General features: G+C 46.3%; 1 protein-coding gene across 1 annotated transcript; it reads right to left on the bottom strand.

The window, feature by feature from the left end:
• Nucleotides 1-898: 898 nt before the first annotated feature.
• On the bottom strand, nucleotides 899-20,943 carry ints14 (integrator complex subunit 14). Its single transcript, XM_029751962.1, has 12 exons — nucleotides 20,865-20,943; nucleotides 17,699-18,029; nucleotides 15,678-15,785; nucleotides 15,056-15,211; nucleotides 11,532-11,650; nucleotides 9,539-9,681; nucleotides 6,433-6,525; nucleotides 6,030-6,174; nucleotides 4,907-5,040; nucleotides 4,712-4,830; nucleotides 4,338-4,403; nucleotides 899-1,195 (listed from the first exon to the last, which is right to left on the bottom strand). Exons 2-12 carry the CDS (start codon nucleotides 17,921-17,923, stop codon nucleotides 947-949), a joined length of 1,557 nt encoding a protein of 518 aa, XP_029607822.1. The 5' UTR covers nucleotides 17,924-18,029; nucleotides 20,865-20,943; the 3' UTR covers nucleotides 899-946.
• Nucleotides 20,944-20,985: the final 42 nt, after the last annotated feature.

Genomic DNA, 20,985 nt, shown 5'->3' with positions numbered 1-20,985 from the left:
ACTCAGATTCAAACTGCCATTATTAGACATCTCTGCAAGCAAAAAAAACACAGCCTTTACTCAACAAATATGAAGTTTCAACTACGGTATGTCGTTTTTCATTATTTCAAAATTAGGTCTAAATATAAATGTACAAGCAAACGGGGGGAAAGCCTCTTTGGCAGCTCCAGCTGTTGTAGACTTCTGACTTGGACGTGAGTGAACGAGATGCCAAAGAGGGGTTTTTTCCCCCGGTTGCTTGTACATTTTTATTTAGATATTTTCTGGAATTACATACCGGCTGTAAAACGGGAGTAAATGAAAATAGTTACTCACCAAATATGGAGTTTCACTGAGCAACTTAACATATTTTGACAACACTTACAAAGCAGTAATGGCAGTTTGAATCAGTCAACATCTCTAAAGCCCAGATACGAGGGCAGGGAATAGGGTGCCATTTCAGAAGCACTCTTCCTCGCTCTCTTCTTCCTCTCTCTCTCTCTCTCCTTCCTCTCTCTCTCTCTCCTTCCTCTCTCCTTCCTCTCTCCTTCCTCTCTCTCTCTCTCCTTCCTCTCTCTCTCTCTCTCTCCTTCCTCTCTCTCTCTCTCCTTCCTCTCTCTCTCTCTCTCTCCTTCCTCTCTCTCTCTCCTTCCTCTCTCTCTCTCTCCTTCTTCCCTCTCTCTCCTTCCTCTCTCCTTCCTCTCTCCTTCCTCTCTCCTTCCTCTCTCCTTCCTCTATCTCTCTCTCCTTCCTCTATCTCTCTCTCCTTCCTCTCTCTCTCTCCTTCCTCTCTCTCTCTCTCTCCTTCCTCCCTCTCTCTCCTTCCTCCCTCTCTCTCCTTCCTCCCTCTCTCTCCTTCCTCTCTCTCACTCTCCTTCCTCTCTCTCACTCTCCTTCCTCTCTCTCACTCTCCTTCCTCTCTCTCACTCTCCTTCCTCTCTCTCTCTCCTTCCTCTCTCTCCTTCCTCTACATACCAGCTCCTCCCCCAGAGAAGTCGGTGTGCATGGGGTTGATGTTTTGATCGAAGGCAGCGTACTGGGAGTCTCCTGTGGAGGCTAGTTTAAGCTGCTTGGCAGCGTGTGATAGCTGGAAGGCAGCGTCAGGGTGGGCTGTGTCTGGCAGCAGGGTACACTCCCTCTCTAACAGCTCTGCAACTCCCTTCAGCAGCTCCCAGAAACCAAAGGCCAGCGCTGCTTTACGTAGACGGTTCAGCTCCTGGTGAGGAGACGGAGACAAACACACAACTAAATAAATACACTTTTATTCACCAAGTACAGTTGAAGTCGGAAGTTTACATACACTTAGGTTGGAGTCATTAAAACTTGTTTTTCAACCCCTCCACAAATGTCCTCTTAACAAACTATAGTTTTGGCAAGTCGGTTAGGACGTCTACTTTGTGCATGACACAAGTCATTTTTCCAACAATTGTTTACAGACAGATTATTTCACTTATAATTCACTGTATCATAATTCCATTGGGTCAGAAGAAGTTTACATACACTAAGTTGACTGTGCCTTTAAACAGCTTGGAAAATTCCAGAAAATGATGTCATGGCTTTAGAAGCTTCTGATAGGCTAATTGACAACATTTGAGTCAATTGAAGGTGTACCTGTGGATGTATTTCAAGGTGTCACGAGAATTTTCTATACCAAATGATAATAACTAACAATCAATAAGCTTTGACTAATCCCCAAGGTTTGTAAGACACTGGGTTTAATAATAATTAGGCAAAGACTCAGCTTTCTGCAAAAGGTCTGTACAGTTTATTCACGAGAACGTTCTGAAGTCCATTATACAAAGACATCCATTTTATAATTCACTCCCTGCTTACGCACATACATACACACGAACAGTAGATATCTTACGCACATACCTACACACCAACAGTAGATATCTTACGCACATACCTACACACCAACAGTAGATATCTTACGCACATACCTACACACCAACAGTAGATATCTTACGCACATACCTCCACACCAACAGTAGATATCTTACGCACATACATACACACCAACAGTAGATATCTTACGCACATACATACACACCAACAGTAGATATCTTACGCACATACCGCCACACAAACAGTAGATATCTTACGCACATACCGCCACACAAACAGTAGGTGAGTTGTATCCCTCTCCAGAGTTCTCCCCACTGTTAATCACTACCCAGCGCTGTCCGTTCCTTTCCCCCGAGATTAGAGGAACCTTGAGGGTTACTCCCTGTCCTATCATCTAGCCAGGTCGAGTCAAACACAGTCTTCATTGTTCTCGGTATTTTCTTAGGCTCATACATTTCTCTTCCTCGCGGGTCTCTACTCTACCTTATAGGACTTACGTTTAGTACTTTAATCTAATAGTTAAGTTTCAGGGTAGAATTATTCAAATCATTACATTCAAACATAGAAATCCCTTATCACAAGGCCTACCTTCAAACTCAGTGCCTCTTTGCTTGACATCATGGGAAAATCTAAAGAAATCAGCCAAGACCTCAGAACAAAAAAATTGGAAGCAATTTCCAAACGCCTGAAGGCACCAAGTTTCATCTGTACAAACAATAGTACGCAAGTATAAACACCATGGGACCACGCAGCCATCATACCGTTCAGGAAGGAGACGCGTTCTGTCTACTAGAGATGAACGTACTTTGGTGCGAAAAGTGCAAATCAATGCCAGAACAACAGCAAAGGACCTTGTGAAGATGCTGGAGGAAACATGTACAAAAGTATCTATATCCACAGTAAAACGAGTCCTATATCAACATAACCTGAAAGGCTGCTCAGCAAGGAAGAAGCCACTGCTCCAAAACCGCCATAAAAAAGCCAGACTACGGTTTGCAACTGCACATGGGGACAAAGATTGTACTTTTTGGAGAAATGTCCTCTGGTCTGATGAAACAAAAATAGAACTGTTTGGCCATAATGACCATCGTTATGTTTGGAGGAAAAAGGGGGAGGCTTGCAAGCCGAAGAACACCATCCCAACCGTGAAGCACGGGGGTGGCAGCATCATGTTGTGGGGGTGCTTTGCTGCAGGAGGGACTGGTGCACTTCACAAAATAGATGGCATCATGAGGAATGAAAATTATGTAGATATATTGAAGCAACACCTCTAGACATCAGTCAGGAAGTTAAAGCTTGGTCGCAAATGGGTCTTCCAAATGGACAATGACCCCAAGCATACTTGTGAAGAAATGGCTTAAGTTGTGGCAAAGTTGTGGCAAAATGGCTTAAGGACAACAAAGTCAAGGTATTGGAGTGGCCATCACAAAGCCCTGACCTCAATCCTATAGAAAATTTGTGGGCAGAAAAGCGTGTGCGAGCAAGGAGGCCTACAAACCTGACTCAGTTACACCAGCTCTGTCAGGAGGAATGGGCCAAAATTCACCTAACTTATTGTGGGAAGCTTGTGGAAGGTTACCTGAAACGTTTGACCCAAGTTAAACAATTTAAAGGCAATGCTACCAAATACTTATTCAGTATATGTAAACTTCTGACCCATTGGGAATGTGATGAAATAAATAAAAGCTGAAATAAATCATTCTCTCTACTATTATTCTGACATTTCACATTCTTAGAATAAAGTGGTGATCTTAACTGACCTAAAACAGGGAATTTTTACTAGGATTAAATGTCAGGAATTGTGAAAAACTGTTTAAATGTATTTGGCTAAGGTGTATGTAAACTTCCGACTTCAACTGTATATTTACAGACCCAGAATGTGACTTGGTAAAATGGTGCTGCCAGCAATAGAGAGAACACAGAGGAATTTACACACATTACATCCATTATAGAATGAATAGATCAGAGTTTACATCCATTATAGAATGAATAGATCAGTTTACATCCATTATAGAATGAATAGATCAGTTTACATCCATTATAGAATGAATAGATCAGTTTACATCCATTATAGAATGAATAGATCAGTTTACATCCATTATAGAATGAACGAGACGGCGGGCGGTCAGAACGAGACGGCGGGCGGTCAGAACGAGACGGCGGGCGGGCGGTCAGAACGAGACGGCGGGCGGGCGGTCAGAACGAGACGGCGGGCGGGCGGTCAGAACGAGACGGCGGGCGGGCGGTCAGAACGAGACGACAGGCGGAAGAACCAGGATTGCGTTCAATAGGACACAACGTCAAAACGTTGTAAAATGTTTTGCAACGGAAAATGAAATGATTCTACCTCCATGTTTGCGACCATTTTATGCCGACTGAACATGACCCAGGTTTACTCAGGAAAACTTAAGTATCCATCCCAGAACTTTCTCACTGGAGAATATTACCTTGTATGTGTGTTTGTTTGTTTGTTTGTTTGTTTGTTTGTTTGTGTCTCAGACAGTGACTACCTTGTAGAAGGTCTGGGTCTTCTCTGGCAGTTTCCTGGCGTTCCTCAGGATCTTCTGCACATCAGTCTGTTGATTGGTTGACACACAGGAAGTCAAACACCTCTCAACCAATCAACATAGTCCTTTACAGTGAGGCCTTAACACATCTCCAAACACGGTCTTTCATAATACCACTCGGCTATCAGGAGTCCGTTATCTGTACCCGCAGTCTGCTAGCTTCTATTTCTACAGCCCGTTATCTGTACCTGCAGTCCGCTAGCTTCTATTTCTACAGCCCGTTATCTGTACCTGCAGTCCGCTAGCTTCTATTTCTACAGACCGTTATCTGTACCTGCAGTCCGCTAGCTTCTATTTCTACAGCCCGTTATCTGTACCTGCAGTCCGCTAGCTTTGATCCAGACAGTGACGTTCTGAGCGTAGCTGCGTTTGACCTTAGGCTGCAGAGGGAAAGGACTCTTACTGTCATCCTCACCGTACGGGTTCTCAGCTGCATCTGAAAGAGAGGAGGTATGGTAACAAGCTACCGTTGTCAGGTGGTAGAACTCTAATTAAGCGTTTGATAAAGCTACCTGATATAGGCCCTAGCTGAGACACCTTGCCCAGCCAGGGTAAAGGCTCAGGTCCAGGCTCAAACAGAGACATCATCAGATTAGATTTCTTCTTGCTGTCTGCCTGGGAGTACAGCATACCATACCACTCTGGGCTAGAGAGAGAGAAAATGTCAAAAAAATTGTAAACAATTAACAGTGTGTCGTTTCCCCAAAATTTGAAACCCTTATTCAAGGTTTCAAAGACCTCTCTGATGAGGATAGGGTACCCGTCCTGTTGGGGGAGGACGCAGAGAGCTGTGGGTTGGCAGCGCACTACATTGCTGCCTGCCATAAGTTGAGGGACAGTGTCTGACAGACCAATAAACCTGCATATGTCCTCTATGCTTGTTGTTATTGTTCAATGTGTTGGTTATTTTGACCCTTGGTTATTGTTGTTACTATTGTCCCGTTGACAATATTGATTATTATCATTCTAATTATGTTAATATTATAAATCTCCAATAAAGCAAATTGAATTGAGAAAGAATAGAATAACACATTATTATCTTACCCAGAGACACCAGGCCCTCTACCTTTATAACATGCTATAAGCATGTTATGAACCTGTTACATGTTATAACAGAACGTAGTACTATCTTACCCCAGCTGTACCAGAGACACCATGCCCTCTACCTTTATAACATGCTATAAGCATGTTATGAACCTTTATGTGTTATAACAGAACGTAGTACTACCTTACTCCAGCTGTACCAGAGACACCATGCCCTCTACCTTTATAACATGCTATAAGCATGTTATGAACCTTTATGTGTTATAACAGAACGTAGTACTACCTTACTCCAGCTGTACCAGAGACACCATGCCCTCTACCTTTATAACATGCTATAAGCATGTTATGAACCTTTATGTGTTATAACAGAACGTAGTACTACCTTACTCCAGCTGTACCAGAGACACCATGCCCTCTACCTTTATAACATGCTATAAGCATGTTATGAACCTTTATAATGTGTTATAACAGAACGTAGTACTACCTTACTCCAGCTGTACCAGAGACACCATGCCCTCTACCTTTATAACATGCTATAAACATGTTATGAACCTTTATAATGTGTTATAACAGAACGTAGTACTATCTTACCCCAGCTGCACCAGCGCCACCATGCCCTCTACCTTCAGACTGCCATGGAGTAGGACACAGAAGTTGGGGACCTTCCCTGCCTGCTGGTTGGCTGATGTCTCCTCCTCTGGCTCCTCTGTGGTTCCTGGACCCACATCATCCACCTCTGGAACCAAGAACACAACAAACTCATTAGAACACTCGTTTTAAAACAGTCTTTTAGAACACTCATTTAGAACACTCATTTAGAACATTAGAACACTCATTTAGAACACTCATTTTGAACATTAGAACACTCATTTAGAATATATAAAAACTATTTTAGAACATGACAACAGTAATTTAGAAGGATATTCTAGAAGACTAGAACACTACGTTTGGTATGAGTTAAAAGGTCAATAACAGATTAGAAGCGGTAACTAACCTTTATTGACAGCGATAGGCAGGACCAGGTGTCTGGACATGACAGGAGGACTGGAGATGTCTCCTATCTCTATAAAACCAACTATCTCCAGATCTGGAATACAGTTTGGTACTTGCTTTTACTTGATGTATACAAACGGACAGCTTGAAGTGGAATGTCAGTATACACAACATACAATAAACACAACTAAATCAATTAACTGTGATAGTTCATCAAGTCATCGAGAAAATGTGAAGGAGACTAAGTCAGGTGACCGGGCCGGTAGTGAAGAAGACTAAGTCAGGTGACTGGGCCGGTAGTGAAGGAGACTAAGTCAGGTGACTGGGCCGGTAGTGAAGGAGACTAAGTCAGGTGACTGGGCCGGTAGTGAAGGAGACTAAGTCAGGTGACCGGGCCGGTAGTGAAGGAGACTAAGTCAGGTGACCGGGCCGGTAGTGAAGGAGACTAAGTCAGGTGACTGGGCCGGTAGTGAAGGAGACTAAGTCAGGTGACTGGGCCGGTAGTGAAGGAGACTAAGTCAGGTGACTGGGCCGGTAGTGAAGGAGACTAAGTCAGGTGACTGGGCCGGTAGTGAAGGAGACTAAGTCAGGTGACTGGGCCGGTAGTGAAGGAGACTAAGTCAGGTGACTGGGCCGGTAGTGAAGGAGACTAAGTCAGGTGACTGGGCTGGTAAAGAACATACAGCGTCTATAGAAAGTCTGTAAACATTTGAACTTCTGATCACATTTTGTTGTGACAGTGACTCAAGAGTTTCATGCATTTAAAATAAGGACTTTTGCCACTAATCTACACACCAAAAACACAATTGAATCATTCTTAACCTCCCCTTAGATAAGACTTGGTGGAAGCATCTTTGGTCAGCCATTACAGCTGTGAGTCTGCTGGGATAGGTCGTTACCAACTTTGCACACCTAGATTTGGTAATTATTTTTTACAAAAAACTGTTCAAGCTCAAGTTTCTTGGGAAGCGTTGACGGACAGCAAACGTTAAGTCATGGCACAAATGTTTGATTGGATTGAGGTCAGAGCTCTGACTGGGCCTCTCCACCGACCGGGTGGAGGTCAGAGCTCTGACTGGGCCTCTCCACCGACCGGGTGGAGGTCAGAGCTCTGACTGGGCCTCTCCACCGACTGGGTGGAGGTCAGAGCTCTGACTGGGCCCCTCTCCACCGACCGGGTGGAGGTCAGAGCTCTGACTGGGCCCCTCTCCACTGACTGGGTGGAGGTCAGAGCTCTGACTGGGCCTCTCCACCGACTGGGTGGAGGTCAGAGCTCTGACTGGGCCTCTCCACCGACTGGGTGGAGGTCAGAGCTCTGACTGGGCCTCTCCACCGACTGGGTGGAGGTCAGAGCTCTGACTGGGCCCCTCTCCACCGACTGGGTGGAGGTCAGAGCTCTGACTAGGCCTCTCCACCGACTGGGCCTCTCCACCGACTGGGTGGAGGTCAGAGCTCTGACTGGGCCACTCCACCGACTGGGTGGAGGTCAGAGCTTTGACTGGGCCTCTCCACCGACTGGGTGGAGGTCAGAGCTCTGACTGGGCCTCTCCACCGACTGGGTGGAGGTCAGAGCTCTGACTGGGCCTCTCCACCGACTGGGTGGAGGTCAGAGCTCTGACTGGGCCTCTCCACCGACTGGGTGGAGGTCAGAGCTCTGACTGGGCCCCTCTCCACCGACTGGGTGGAGGTCAGAGCTCTGACTAGGCCTCTCCACCGACTGGGCCTCTCCACCGACTGGGTGGAGGTCAGAGCTCTGACTGGGCCACTCCACCGACTGGGTGGAGGTCAGAGCTTTGACTGGGCCTCTCCACCGACTGGGTGGAGGTCAGAGCTCTGACTGGGCCTCTCCACCGACTGGGTGGAGGTCAGAGCTCTGACTGGGCCTCTCCACTGACTGGGTGGAGGTCAGAGCTCTGACTGGGCCTCTCCACTGACTTCGGCTCATCGGCATGCTGGAAGTGTTTTTCTTTAAGGACTTTTCTGTATGTTGCACCATTCATTTTCCCTTCTATCCTGGTAACATGTTTAACATGATGCCACCACCACCATGCTTCACAGTAGTGGTGATGTGCCATGTATAACATGATGCTGCCACCACCACGCTTCACAGTAGTGGTGATGTGCCATGTATAATATGATGCTGCCACCACCATGCTTCACAGTAGGGGTGATGTGCCATGTATAACATGATGTTGCCACCACCATGCTTCACAGTAGTGGTGATGTGCCATGTATAACATGATGCTGCCACCACCATGCTTCACAGTAGTGGTGATGTGCCATGTATAACATGATGCTGCCACCACCATGCTTCACAGTAGGGGTGATGTGCCATTTATAACATGATGCTGCCACCACCATGCTTCACAGTAGTGGTGATGTGCCATTTATAACATGATGCTGCCACCACCATGCTTCACAGTAGTGGTGATGTGCCATGTATAACATGATGCTGCCACCACCATGCTTCACAGTAGGGGTGATGTGCCACGTATAACATGATGTTGCCACCACCATGCTTCATACCATGCTGCCACCACCATGCTTCACAGTAGGGGTGATGTGCCATGTATAACATGATGCTGCCACCACCATGCTTCATACTGTGAAGTGTGGTGGTGGCAGCATGGTAAGGATGGCTTTCTTTGGTTGATGTGCCTTGTTGGGTTTGCGCCAAAAGTAACGCTTTGCATTTTTGGTTCGTCAAACCACAAAACGTTTTGTAACATGGCTGCTACAGAATCTCTTTTTTTTTTTTTTTTGCATACTTCAAAAAGAGATTCAAGGTTCACTTTCTTGAGTAATGGCTTCCTTCTGGCCACCGTACATGACCTATTGGCGGAGTGCTTGGGATATCATTTAGAGAGCCTGTTAGGTACTGCATGATGGGATATCATTTAGAGAGCCTGTTAGGTACTGTATGATGGGATATCATTTAGAGAGCCTGTTAGGTACTGCATGATGGGATATCATTTAGAGAGCCTGTTAGGTACTGTATGATGGGATATCATTTAGAGAGCCTGTTAGGTACTGCATGATGGGATATCATTTAGAGAGCCTGTTAGGTACTGCATGATGGGATATCATTTAGAGAGCCTGTTCGGTACCTGTGAGGATGTGTCGTGGCATTGGGTCGATTTCTTCATCCAGGAAGACGGGCTCAGGTCTGGGAAACACCTGGACATCAGAAGCCAGGTTCCCACAGCGCAGCACAGCAGGGAACGGAGAGTAGGCCGCATCTATCAGACGCCTGGAACACACCACACACACACACACACACACACACACACACCGTGTGTAAAACAACAACAACACATAGCACAGCACAGCAGGGAACGAGGAGTAGGCCTCATCTGTCAGACTCCTGGACAGACAGATCAGTTTGACCATTATGGGGAAACAAGACGAGAGAAAGAACGAGCTTGGGCTGTGACGTTCATGGAATTTCAGGATGACAGTTATTGGGCAGCCAAACGGTAATAAACCGTTCGAATAGCAAGAAAATGCAATACTTGTGTAACTTTATTTTATTAACACATTTTCTCTTCACCTATAGAAGTACCCATAGAAGCAAAAGCAGGAAGTTAAAAGCAGGAAGTGTACCCATAAAAATGTGCTGTGATTTGTTGATTCAACTGACAATACAAAAAAATATATATATATAAATCAGCCAAATCTGTGAACAACATACATTACCATTGGAAATTATCGCATCACATCCAGAAGGCGAGGTCAGTACAGGTGCATCAAAGCTGGGGACCGAGAGACTGAAAAACAGCTTCTATCTCAAGGCCATCAGACTGTTAAAACAGCCATCACTAACTCAGAGACTGCTGCCTACACGGAGGCCACTTTAATAAATGGATTTAATAAAAGGTATCACTAGTCACTTTAAATACCAGGCAGCCATTGCGAGCGTAACCATGACAACTCCCCAGGGTCAGAGGTTACCAGTCTGTTCTATTCATTCCATTTCTGTGTGTGTTGCTGCTGCATTGATTAGTTTGCTACAACACTTTTTGCTCGTTTCAGCAAAGAAGCAAAGCAAAATGTAAATCGCGTTATTAACCCATCAACAGTTTAAACCCAGTCTAAGCCGGGGAAAGGGTCTACTGAGCTATATTGAATTATTTTAAGAGGACAAAACCAAGAATCATTTAACTATTTGATTTTGGAATTTTAAGACCCCTTGAAATATCAACAAAAATTATATATATAAAATAAATAAAAGTATTTGATGAAAAAGTATTTTAGCGCATAGAAACACATTGAATAACAGATTCACTACATGGAACAGATAAAAACAACAACAACAAATCGAAAGGAAGTTTGTTTTTATGTTGTCTGTCCTACATCAGAGATCTAGGAAAAACTTGTATTTAACCCCTTGCTTTTGTCACTAAAGTATCTCTATATATATTTCCATTAGATGTATTTAACTGGTACCTGTGGACTTTCAGACGAGTCTCACCTTTCCACAGAGGGGGTCATATTAGCGTGTCGCCCAAACAGTTCCGACAGAAGTTGGCAGATCGGTCTGTACCGACTTCAGACGAGTCACGTGACTCTTGTGTGTAGACCAAAGTTCGTAGGTCAAATCATTGACAGTACAGACCATTTTTGTGAGAAGATTGATTTTCAGAGTGTCTCCTGGTCTGACAAAACGCCACTCTAGCTCTCCTGTCACCTTTCACCTCAGATGAGGAAGTACGACATGGTGGACTCTCTCTCTAGCTTAAAACGGACACATTTTTAACGGAGGGTTTTTGTATTATTTTTATTATTATGCTAATTTGATTTCCGCAGGGGCACGGACATCGACTCTAGTTAAGAATCCATGTTACCACAGAAACTGACTCAAACGAATCCTTCCTGTCTTCAGTCGGGGAGGGGAAATATGACTGTGATTTTATTTTCATGACGGTCTTCATCTATAACGGTCAGTTACACGGGTATTTGTGCCAGCCCTAGACCGAACTAGGTCCCAGAGAAAGGCCAGTTGTTTCTGCTGTTTCCACTAGATCAGATTTAGACCTTCCACCCTGAAAAGTAAATACAGAGTTTTCCGGAAGGGACCTGGGTAATTATTAACATACACACCCGAACATGGACTGGACACTCTTCAGACAGAGCTGGCCTTCCATGGTGAAGATCTGTCCGTCTCCTCCGTTCAGCTGGAGCAGCTGCACCAGGTTATGCATAGTGTCCGTCATCTGTAACTGTAGAAGAAACGAAGAACAGGGGACGTAGTGCCGATTCTAGTGGTCTGGAACCAACAGAACATCAGGTAGAATATCCAGCCGGGAACATTTTGCCGTATCTCGGTGGATTTAGCTAGCAAGCGATAAGCATTAGAGGCTAACACAATTTTGTTTTAGACACATTTGCAGCTTGCTAAGGACCAACTAACTACACCAGCTAACTACACCAACTAACTAACTACACCAACTAACTAACTACACCAATAACTACACCAACTAGCTAACTACACCAACCAGCTAACTACACCAACCAGCTAACTACACCAATAACTACACCAACCAGCTAACTACACCAACCAACTAACTACACCAACTAACTAAACCAACTAACTAACTACACCAACTAACTAACTACACCAACTAACTAACTACACCAACTAACTAACTACACCAGCTAACTACACCAACTAACTAACTACACCAACTAACTAACTACACCAACTAACTAACTAACTACACCAACTACTACACCAACTAACTACACCAACTAACTACACCAACCAGCTAACTACACCAACCAGCTAACTACACCAACCAGCTAACTACACCAACCAGCTAACTACACCAACCAACTAACTGCACCACTAACTGCACCACTAACTGCACCACTAACTACACCAGCTAACTACACCAACTAACTACACCAACCAACTAACTACACCAATAACTACACCAACCAACTACACCAACCAACTAACTACACCAGCTAACTACACCAACTAACTAGCTACACCAACTAACTAACTACACCAACTAACTAACTACACCAACTAACTAACTAACTACACCAATAACTACACCAACCAGCTAACTACACCAACCAACTAACTACACCAACCAACTAACTACACCAACCAACTAACTACACCACTAACTAACTACACCAGCTAACTACACCAACTAACTACACCAGCTAACTACACCAGCTAACTACACCAACCAGCTAACTACACCAGCTAACTACACCAACCAACTAACTACACCAGCTAACTAACTACACCAATAACTACACCAACTAACTACACCAACCAGCTAACTACACCAACTAACTAACTACACCAACTAACTACACCAACTAACTAACTACACCAGCTAACTACACCAGCTAACTACACCAGCTAACTACACCAGCTAACTACACCAGCTAACTACACCAATAACTACACCACTAACTAACTACACCACTAACTAACTACACCACTAACTAACTACACCAACCAGCTAACTACACCAACCAGCTAACTACACCAACCAGCTAACTACACCAACCAGCTAACTACACCAACCAGCTAACTACACCAACCAGCTAACTACACCAACCAGCTAACTACACCAGCTAACTACACCAGCTAACTACACCAATAATATATAAAACATGGATTTATATTAATCTGAGTCGTTGTTGTTTGGAACAATCTGTTGACTGCTGATTGGTCAATAGGTGCAGAGAATCTGGAGGAACTGCCTGGTTGAGGGACAGGGGGGGCAGGGGGACGGGAGACAGGGGGACAGGGGGGGCAGGGGGACAGGGAGACAGGGGGGGCAGGGGGACAGGGAGGACAGGGGGACGGGAGACAGGGGGACAGGGGGGGCAGGGGGACAGGGAGACAGGGGGGGCAGGGGGACAGGAGGGATAGGGAGACAGGGGGACAGGGGACAGGGGGATAGGGGGGGCAGGGGGGATAGGGAGACAGGGGGACAGGGGGGGCAGGGGGGATAGGGAGACAGGGGACAGGGGGACAGGGGGGGCAGGGAGACAGGGAGACAGGGGGGGCAGGGAGACAGGGAGACAGGGGGACAGGGGGGACAGGGGGGATAGGGAGACAGGGGGACAGGGGGGATAGGGAGACAGGGGACAGGGGGACAGGGGGGGCAGGGGGACAGGGGGGATAGGGAGACAGGGGACAGGGGGGGCAGGGGGATAGGGAGACAGGGAGACAGGGGGATAGGGAGACAGGGAGACGGGGAGACGGGGACAGGGGGGGCAGGGAGACAGGGGACAGGGGGACAGGGAGACAGGGGACAGGGGGCAGGGGGACAGGGAGACAGGGGGACGGGGGGGCAGGGAGACAGGGGGACGGGAGACAGGGGACAGGGGGGGCAGGGAGACAGGGGACAGGGGGACAGGGAGACAGGGGGCAGGGGGACAAGGAGACAGGGGGACGGGGGGGCAGGGAGACAGGGGGACGGGGGGCAGGGAGACAGGGGGACGGGGGGGCAGGGAGACAGGGGACAGGGGGGGCAGGGAGACAGGGGACAGGGAGACAGGGGGATAGGGAGACAGGGGGACAGGGGGATAGGGAGACAGGGGGCAGGGAGACAGCGGGACGGGGGGGCAGGGAGACAGGGGGACGGGGGGACAGGGGGATAGGGAGACAGGGGACAGGGTGATAGGGAGACAGGGGGATAGGGAGACAGGGGACAGGGGGCAGGGGGGGCAGGGGAAGGGGGGATAGGGAGACAGGGGGACAGGGAGACAGGGGGGCAGGGGGCATAGGGAGACAGGGGGACAGGGGACAGGGGGGATAGGGAGACAGGGGGGCAGGGAGACAGGGGGGCAGGGAGACAGGGGGGCAGGGAGGATAGGGAGACAGGGGGATAGGGGGGCAGGGAGACAGGGGGACAGGGGGACAGGGGGGGCAGGGAGACAGGGGGGACTGGGGAGACAGGGTTTAGGGGGACAGGGAGACAGGGTTTAGGGGGACAGGGAGACAAGGGGGACAGGGTTTAGGGGTTTAGGGAGACAGGGAGACAGGGGGGACAGGGTTTAGGGGGACAGGGAGACATGGGGACAGGGGGGATAGGGAGACAGGGGGGATAGGGAGACGGGGGGACAGGGAGACAGGAGGCAGGGAGACGGGGACAGGGGGATAGGGGGACAGGGGGTAGGGGGACAGGGAGACAGGAGACAAGGGGGCAGGGTTTAGGGGGACAGGGAGACAGGGGGACAGGGAGACAGGGGGGACAGGGTTTAGGGGGACAGGGTTTAGGGGGACAGGGAGACAGGGGACAGGGGCTTGCTGTGTGTGGGATTGGGATTGGCCAAAAGAGACAGAGAGAGAGAGAGAGAACTCCCCTCAACTTGACCAATCAACCTAAATGGGTTTTTTTTAGTTGTTTTTAAACTATCGTTACAGACAGCGATATGGATATTACCCATATCAAGACCTCAAATTGTAATAAAACATTTGATTAACCGTGCAGCCCTACCAGTCACCTTGCAGAGTAGCAGACAGCTGTTTAATAGTGCATCTGCTTGTTGTCTCAGATGTCCTGGCGAAACACTAGCCCCTATATCTACCTACTGAGAGAGATCAGGTCTATGAGGACGATCAGTAGCTATTCAGAGTAACGCTGGAGTACCTCCTCCGCGTTAGCGATGCACATGACGAACAGCTTGGCTGGGAAAGGGAAGGGCAAGGGGAACTTCTTATCTTCCGGACGTCCTTTCAGAGTCTGTAGGGAGTTTCTCAGAGAGCCTTTACCGATCCCCAGAGACCCGTCTGTTACCAACACCACCTGTAGAACACCAAATCAATAATCAATAATCAATCTAATAGTCTGTAGGGAGTTTCTCAGAGAGCCTTTACCGATCCCCAGAGACCCGTCTGTTACCAACACCACCTGTAGAACACCAAATCAATAATCAATAATCAATAATCAATCTAATAGTCTGTAGGGAGTGTCTCAGAGAGCACCGCCTGGTGGCCACGAGGAAAACTGCAGCCATATTCACCAACATTCACCTGCATTAAACATTTTAGTAAATTTAAAATCAGACCTCTTATCCAGAGCGACTTACAGTCAGTTCATTCATCTTAAGTTAGCTAGGATTACCTCCCTGTAAACAACGGGGTGAATAATAAGTTCAGAAATGTAATTTAGCCTCAGTAAAACGTAGACTATTATTTGACGATGAACATTAGAGACGTTAAAAAAGGTGTTGGATAATGAATTGGATGAATTGGTTTGATAAGAGCACTACCTGTGTGGGACAGGCGTGACCCCACTCCTGCTGCACCACGTTACTGACGCCGTGTAAAGCTGATTCCAGACACGTCTTGTCATAGTCCTCCAGGTTGCTCAGGGCTTCCTGCACAGCACAGGGAAGGACACAATTAACGAAAAGGCACATTACCCTGGCTGCACAGAACATTACCCTGGCTGCACAGAACATTACCCTGGCTGCACAGAACATTACCCTGGCTGCACAGAACTGGCTGCACAGAACATTACCCTGGCTACACAGAACATTACCCTGGCTGCACAGAACATTACCCTGGCTGCACAGAACATTACCCTGGCTGCACAGAACATTACCCTGGCTGCACAGAACACAGAACATTACCCTGGCTTCACAGAACATTACCCTGGCTGCACAGAACATTACCCTGGCTGCACAGAACATTACCCTGGCTGCACAGAACATTACCCTGGCTACACAGAACATTACCCTGGCTGCACAGAATATTACCCTGGCTGCACAGAACATTACCCTGGCTACACAGAATATTACCCTGGCTGCACAGAACATTACCCTGGCTACACAGAACATTACCCTGGCTGCACAGAACATTACCCTGGCTGCACAGAACATTACCCTGGCTGCACAGAACACAGAACATTACCCTGGCTGCACAGAACATTACACTGGCTGCACAGAACATTACCCTGGCTACACAGAACATTACCCTGGCTGCACAGAACATTACCCTGGCTGCACAGAACATTACCCTGGCTGCACAGAACACAGAACATTACCCTGGCTGCACAGAACATTACACTGGCTGCACAGAACATTACCCTGGCTTCACAGAACGTTACCCTGGCTTCACAGAACGTTACCCTGGCTTCACAGAACGTTACCCTGGCTGCACAGAACGTTACCCTGGCTGCACAGAACACAGAACATTACCCTGGCTGCACAGAACATTACCCTGGCTGCACAGAACATTACCCTGGCTACACAGAACATTACCCTGGCTGCACAGAACATTACCCTGGCTGCACAGAACATTACCCTGGCTACACAGAACATTACCCTGGCTGCACAGAACATTACCCTGGCTACACACTTCATCAGATCTGAAAGATTGGACAGGCGTAACCAATGTCTAAAATGTATTTAGCCAATCAGAGAACACGTAGAGCTACTAACATATTGCCTTCAAGTCCATGGTGTTAGCCAGCCCTGAGTACCTGTAGTCCCTGGTGTTAACCAGACCTGTGTACCTGTAGGGTGTTGTGTTAGCCAGACCTGTGTACCTGTAGTCCCTGGTGTTAGCCAGACCTGTGTACCTGTAGTCCCTGGTGTTAGCCAGCCCTGTGTACCTGTAGTCCCTGGTGTTAGCCAGACCTGTGTACCTGTAGTCCCTGGTGTTAGCCAGACCTGTGTACCTGTAGTCCCTGGTGTTAACCAGACCTGTGTACCTGTAGTCCCTGGTGTTAGCCAGACCTGTGTACCTGTAGTCCCTGGTGTTAGCCAGACCTGTGTACCTGTAGTCCATGGTGTTAGCCAGACCTGTGTACCTGTAAGGTGTTGTATTGTAGTCCCTGGTGTTAACAAGACCTGTGTACCTGTAGTCCCTGGTGTTAGCCAGACCTGTGTACCTGTAGTCCCTGGTGTTAGCCAGACCTGTGTACCTGTAGTCCCTGGTGTTAGCCAGACCTGTGTACCTGTAGTCCCTGGTGTTAGCCAGACCTGTGTACCTGTAGTCCCTGGTGTTAGCTAGACCTGTGTACCTGTAGTACCTGGTGTTAGCCAGACCTGTGTACCTGTAGTCCCTGGTGTTAGCCAGACCTGTGTACCTGTAGTCCCTGGTGTTAGCCAGACCTGTGTACCTGTAGTCCCTGGTGTTAGCCAGACCTGTGTACCTGTAGTACCTGGTGTTGGCCAGACCTGTGTACCTGTAGTCCCTGGTGTTAGCCAGACCTGTGTACCTGTAGTCCCTGGTGTTAGCCAGACCTGTGTACCTGTAGTCCCTGGTGATAGCCAGACCTGTGTACCTGCAGTGTGTTGTAGTCCCTGGTGAAAGGCACCAGTAGCTCCCACAGAGAAGAGAAGGCCACTAGAGAGGTGAATTCCAGTCTGTAGTTGTTAGCCATGTGCTCAAACAGCATGGTGAGTCCGGCCACGGCTAGATTCTTCCTCTGTAACTCCTCAGAGCACTGATCCAGAGAGACCGGCCGCGTCATGGACAGAGACGCGTCCATTAGGACCACCGTCGGCATGGTGATGCGGTTTCCACTAAAGCAGAATGACTTTAATGAAGTCTCCCAACAAGTCTCTCGATGTGTGAATACAACACAGTCTACAATGGAAACCAGAACACTGCCTCTGGAAGATAAAAAAATATATGGAATCCGTGTGTTAGTCAGAAAAACGCATGTTCACATTTGAATTAAAGGTTTGTGAGGTGTCTTGTTTATCCAACTGGCTTCTGATATAAGCAAAGACATATTGAGGGTAAACAATAGAATAAGGGCCAAATCCACCCCTCGGAGTGATCTTTGGGGGATTTTTAGTTTTTGGTTAAAAGAGGCTGTAAAATTACCAGGAATTCAAAAAAAAAAAAGAAAACCATATTTTTTTTGAAAAATGAAATAAAACCACTGGGCACCGGTGTTGGGTTTGAGACCACCTCAAACGAGACCGATTCCAGAACAAGACCGGAGCAAAACAAGTCCGAGTCAAGATCAGAACAATGCTAGTCCAATTCAAGATCATGATTGTAATTGTGTCAAATCGCCACCATAATAAAAGTTGAAAAATGTCCAGTATTTCTGTGTTTATATTTCAGAACAACATCTGGATTCTGTAAACATTCAGAATGTATTCTAACGAGACTCTCCGCAAATGATCACTACCTCAAACGGTTCTCTAAATAAAATAGACAGAAATACAAAATGTCTTCCAACTTTGTCGGTCTCCCCTTTTACTAACAGTGAGCGCGCTACTTTCAAACTATTTTCCCCCCACTCTTCCCTACTAGCGGAAACAACGAGAGCGACAAGGTTTGAAGATATTATTCAACAAAAGTAAAAAAGACAGTAATGTTACGTGTAAAATAGAAAGCCCAGGTTTTCAATAGTCAATAATTCACGTATCATGAAAGGAGTGTGGACCTGACCGAGAGGTTTCATGCGCTGACTGAATGAGTGCTGATAATTAGAATTATTTTACTCCGCTGGTCTCGGGAAGAATTTACGAGTCCTCATTGTCCGAGATCGAGCGAGTCAAGACCGAATAAAAAAATGGATTCGACATCCGAGACACTCAATATGTGATCTCGAGACCAAACTGGACTACAACACTGCTGCTACTGCTGGGCACAAACATCCATTCCACATTGGTTCAACGTAATGTCGTTGAAATGAGGTGGAAACAATGTTGATTCAACCAGTGTGTGTGCCCAGTGGGTAAAGACGTGATCGTCTCTCAATGTAATGAAGGTATGAAATTATTGTTATTTTCAAATACATTTTGGGGGCTTAGTTGTGGTCAATTTTGCAGTGTACAATTTATTATAATTATGTTCCTGCCCGCAGCTGAATCGAACTAGTTGCTAGGAATATACCCCTGGAATATACTATAAATTGTGGGTTGCAGCACTATTGAGAACAGAATGAAACATATGGGACTGTTACCATAAACAGAATATCTTAATGTTACTTTCAGAATTATTGACAAGGTTGGGATCTCTATCCTTCAATCATTTATTTTCATCAAGTGGAGGCTCCTCAGAGGAGGACAATCCTCCTCAATGAATTTCATTTAATAAATAAAAAATTAAAAAAAGTTTAACATTTTTAAAAAAAGCATCCTTTTTAGATAAAACTATACTAAATATATTATTGTCGCCAAATCATTGGTTAAAACACTCTGTTTTGTAATGAAGGTCTACAGTAGCCTCAATAGCACTCTGTAGGGTAGCACTATGGTGTAGCCGGAGGACAGCTAGCTTCCGTCCTCCTCTGGGTACATGGACTTCAATACAAAACCCAGGAGGCTCGTGGTTCTCACCCCCCTTCCATAGACTTACACAGTAATTATGACAACAAAACTATCAGAGCTCTTGCAGCATGAACTGACATGTTGTCCACCCAATCAAAGGATTAGATAATGAATCTAGTACTGAAAACATAAGGTACAGCTAGCTAGCACTGCAGTGTATAAAATGGGGCCCATCGGTGTAACTGCTAAACTGCTTTCTGACTGTACTGTATGATTGTAGCAGGTTTACTAACACGTTAGTTCTCTTACGTTGACTAGGACGTGACAATGATGTAGGTTGTGTGTAGCGGGTTAGTGGTTATGATATGAAGGTTTGGCTTGGAAAGGTATTTTCTCCTGGTCACAGACAGCTGATGTGTTTGTGCTCTGAAGTCCACATGCGAAGGGAAAAGGTGAGAGGAGGAGAGCGAGTAGATAGTAGCGAGAAGGACTTATATATATACATATATATATATATATATATACACAAGAAGGAAAGTGATTATGCTGTTTGTATGCGGCTGCTATGAAAATGAGGGGTGTTTTCATTCTGCCGAGTCCGTTTGAAAAATACATTTCTTAAAAACGGAAGCGAACAGAACGAAACGGGGATAAAACACACCTGAATTTATCCAATAGAAAAACTCTCATTTGCAACTGTTGGACTAATGATTACACCCTAGATCAGCTAGATGCAGGCCAGAGGGTACAAGGAGGTATTGAATGTGTCTCTTGTCTGTCACCTTGATTACTCAAAATCCTCTCGACCTGTGTGCACCTACTAGATTGTAACAACCTCATGATGGGTACAAGGGAACATTCTAGTATCATGTAGTATCCTAAACCTATCGATGTTAACAATGAGCTGGAATAGAAGTTACATTGAACTGGGTGAATGACAATATAAATGACAGTCATCCAATATGCTGTAATAGAAATAAGGCCATGCTCATAAACAACAACAACATTACTAATTCTCCTTCGATCCTTTCAATACGGCTAGCTAGCTAACGAATCTTAGCAGGGTGATAGCTAGCTTTGAAATTCACTTCTATTTGGAGGACAGAGTTTAACTTGCAAATAAATAGTATAGATAGAATGATGCATTAACCCTGAACAAGTATTTTTTTTAAATAAAAAGTTATATTATGAAAACGATAAAAACAGAAAGATTCATACCCATCAATGTAGAAATCTTCTCGATGGATTTGTACTGCTCACTATTATGTCCGGGCGGAAGCATTCCTTTCCTGCATTAGTTCCTAGTTCCGAGACGCACATAGAGACTGACTAGACAATA

The sequence above is a fragment of the Salmo trutta genome, chromosome 4 (assembly GCF_901001165.1).
Source record: "Salmo trutta chromosome 4, fSalTru1.1, whole genome shotgun sequence".
NCBI classification, from domain to species: domain Eukaryota; kingdom Metazoa; phylum Chordata; class Actinopteri; order Salmoniformes; family Salmonidae; genus Salmo; species Salmo trutta.
Note: the sequence above shows the minus strand (reverse complement) of the source record. Positions and strands in the feature narration are given on the sequence as shown.

Bases quoted from the DNA above. Each gene is read 5' to 3' on its own strand.
- ints14 (XM_029751962.1), bottom strand. From the start codon at position 17,923: ATGCCGACGGTGGTCCTAATGGACGCGTCTCTGTCCATGACGCGGCCG. The intron at 15,786-17,698 runs GTACACAGGTCT...TGTGCTGTGCAG, and splicing joins GGGACTACAACACACTGCAG to GAAGCCCTGAGCAACCTGGA. The intron at 5,041-6,029 runs GTAAGATAGTAC...CTCTCTCTCTAG, and splicing joins GTGGCGCTGGTGCAGCTGGG to CCCAGAGTGGTATGGTATGC.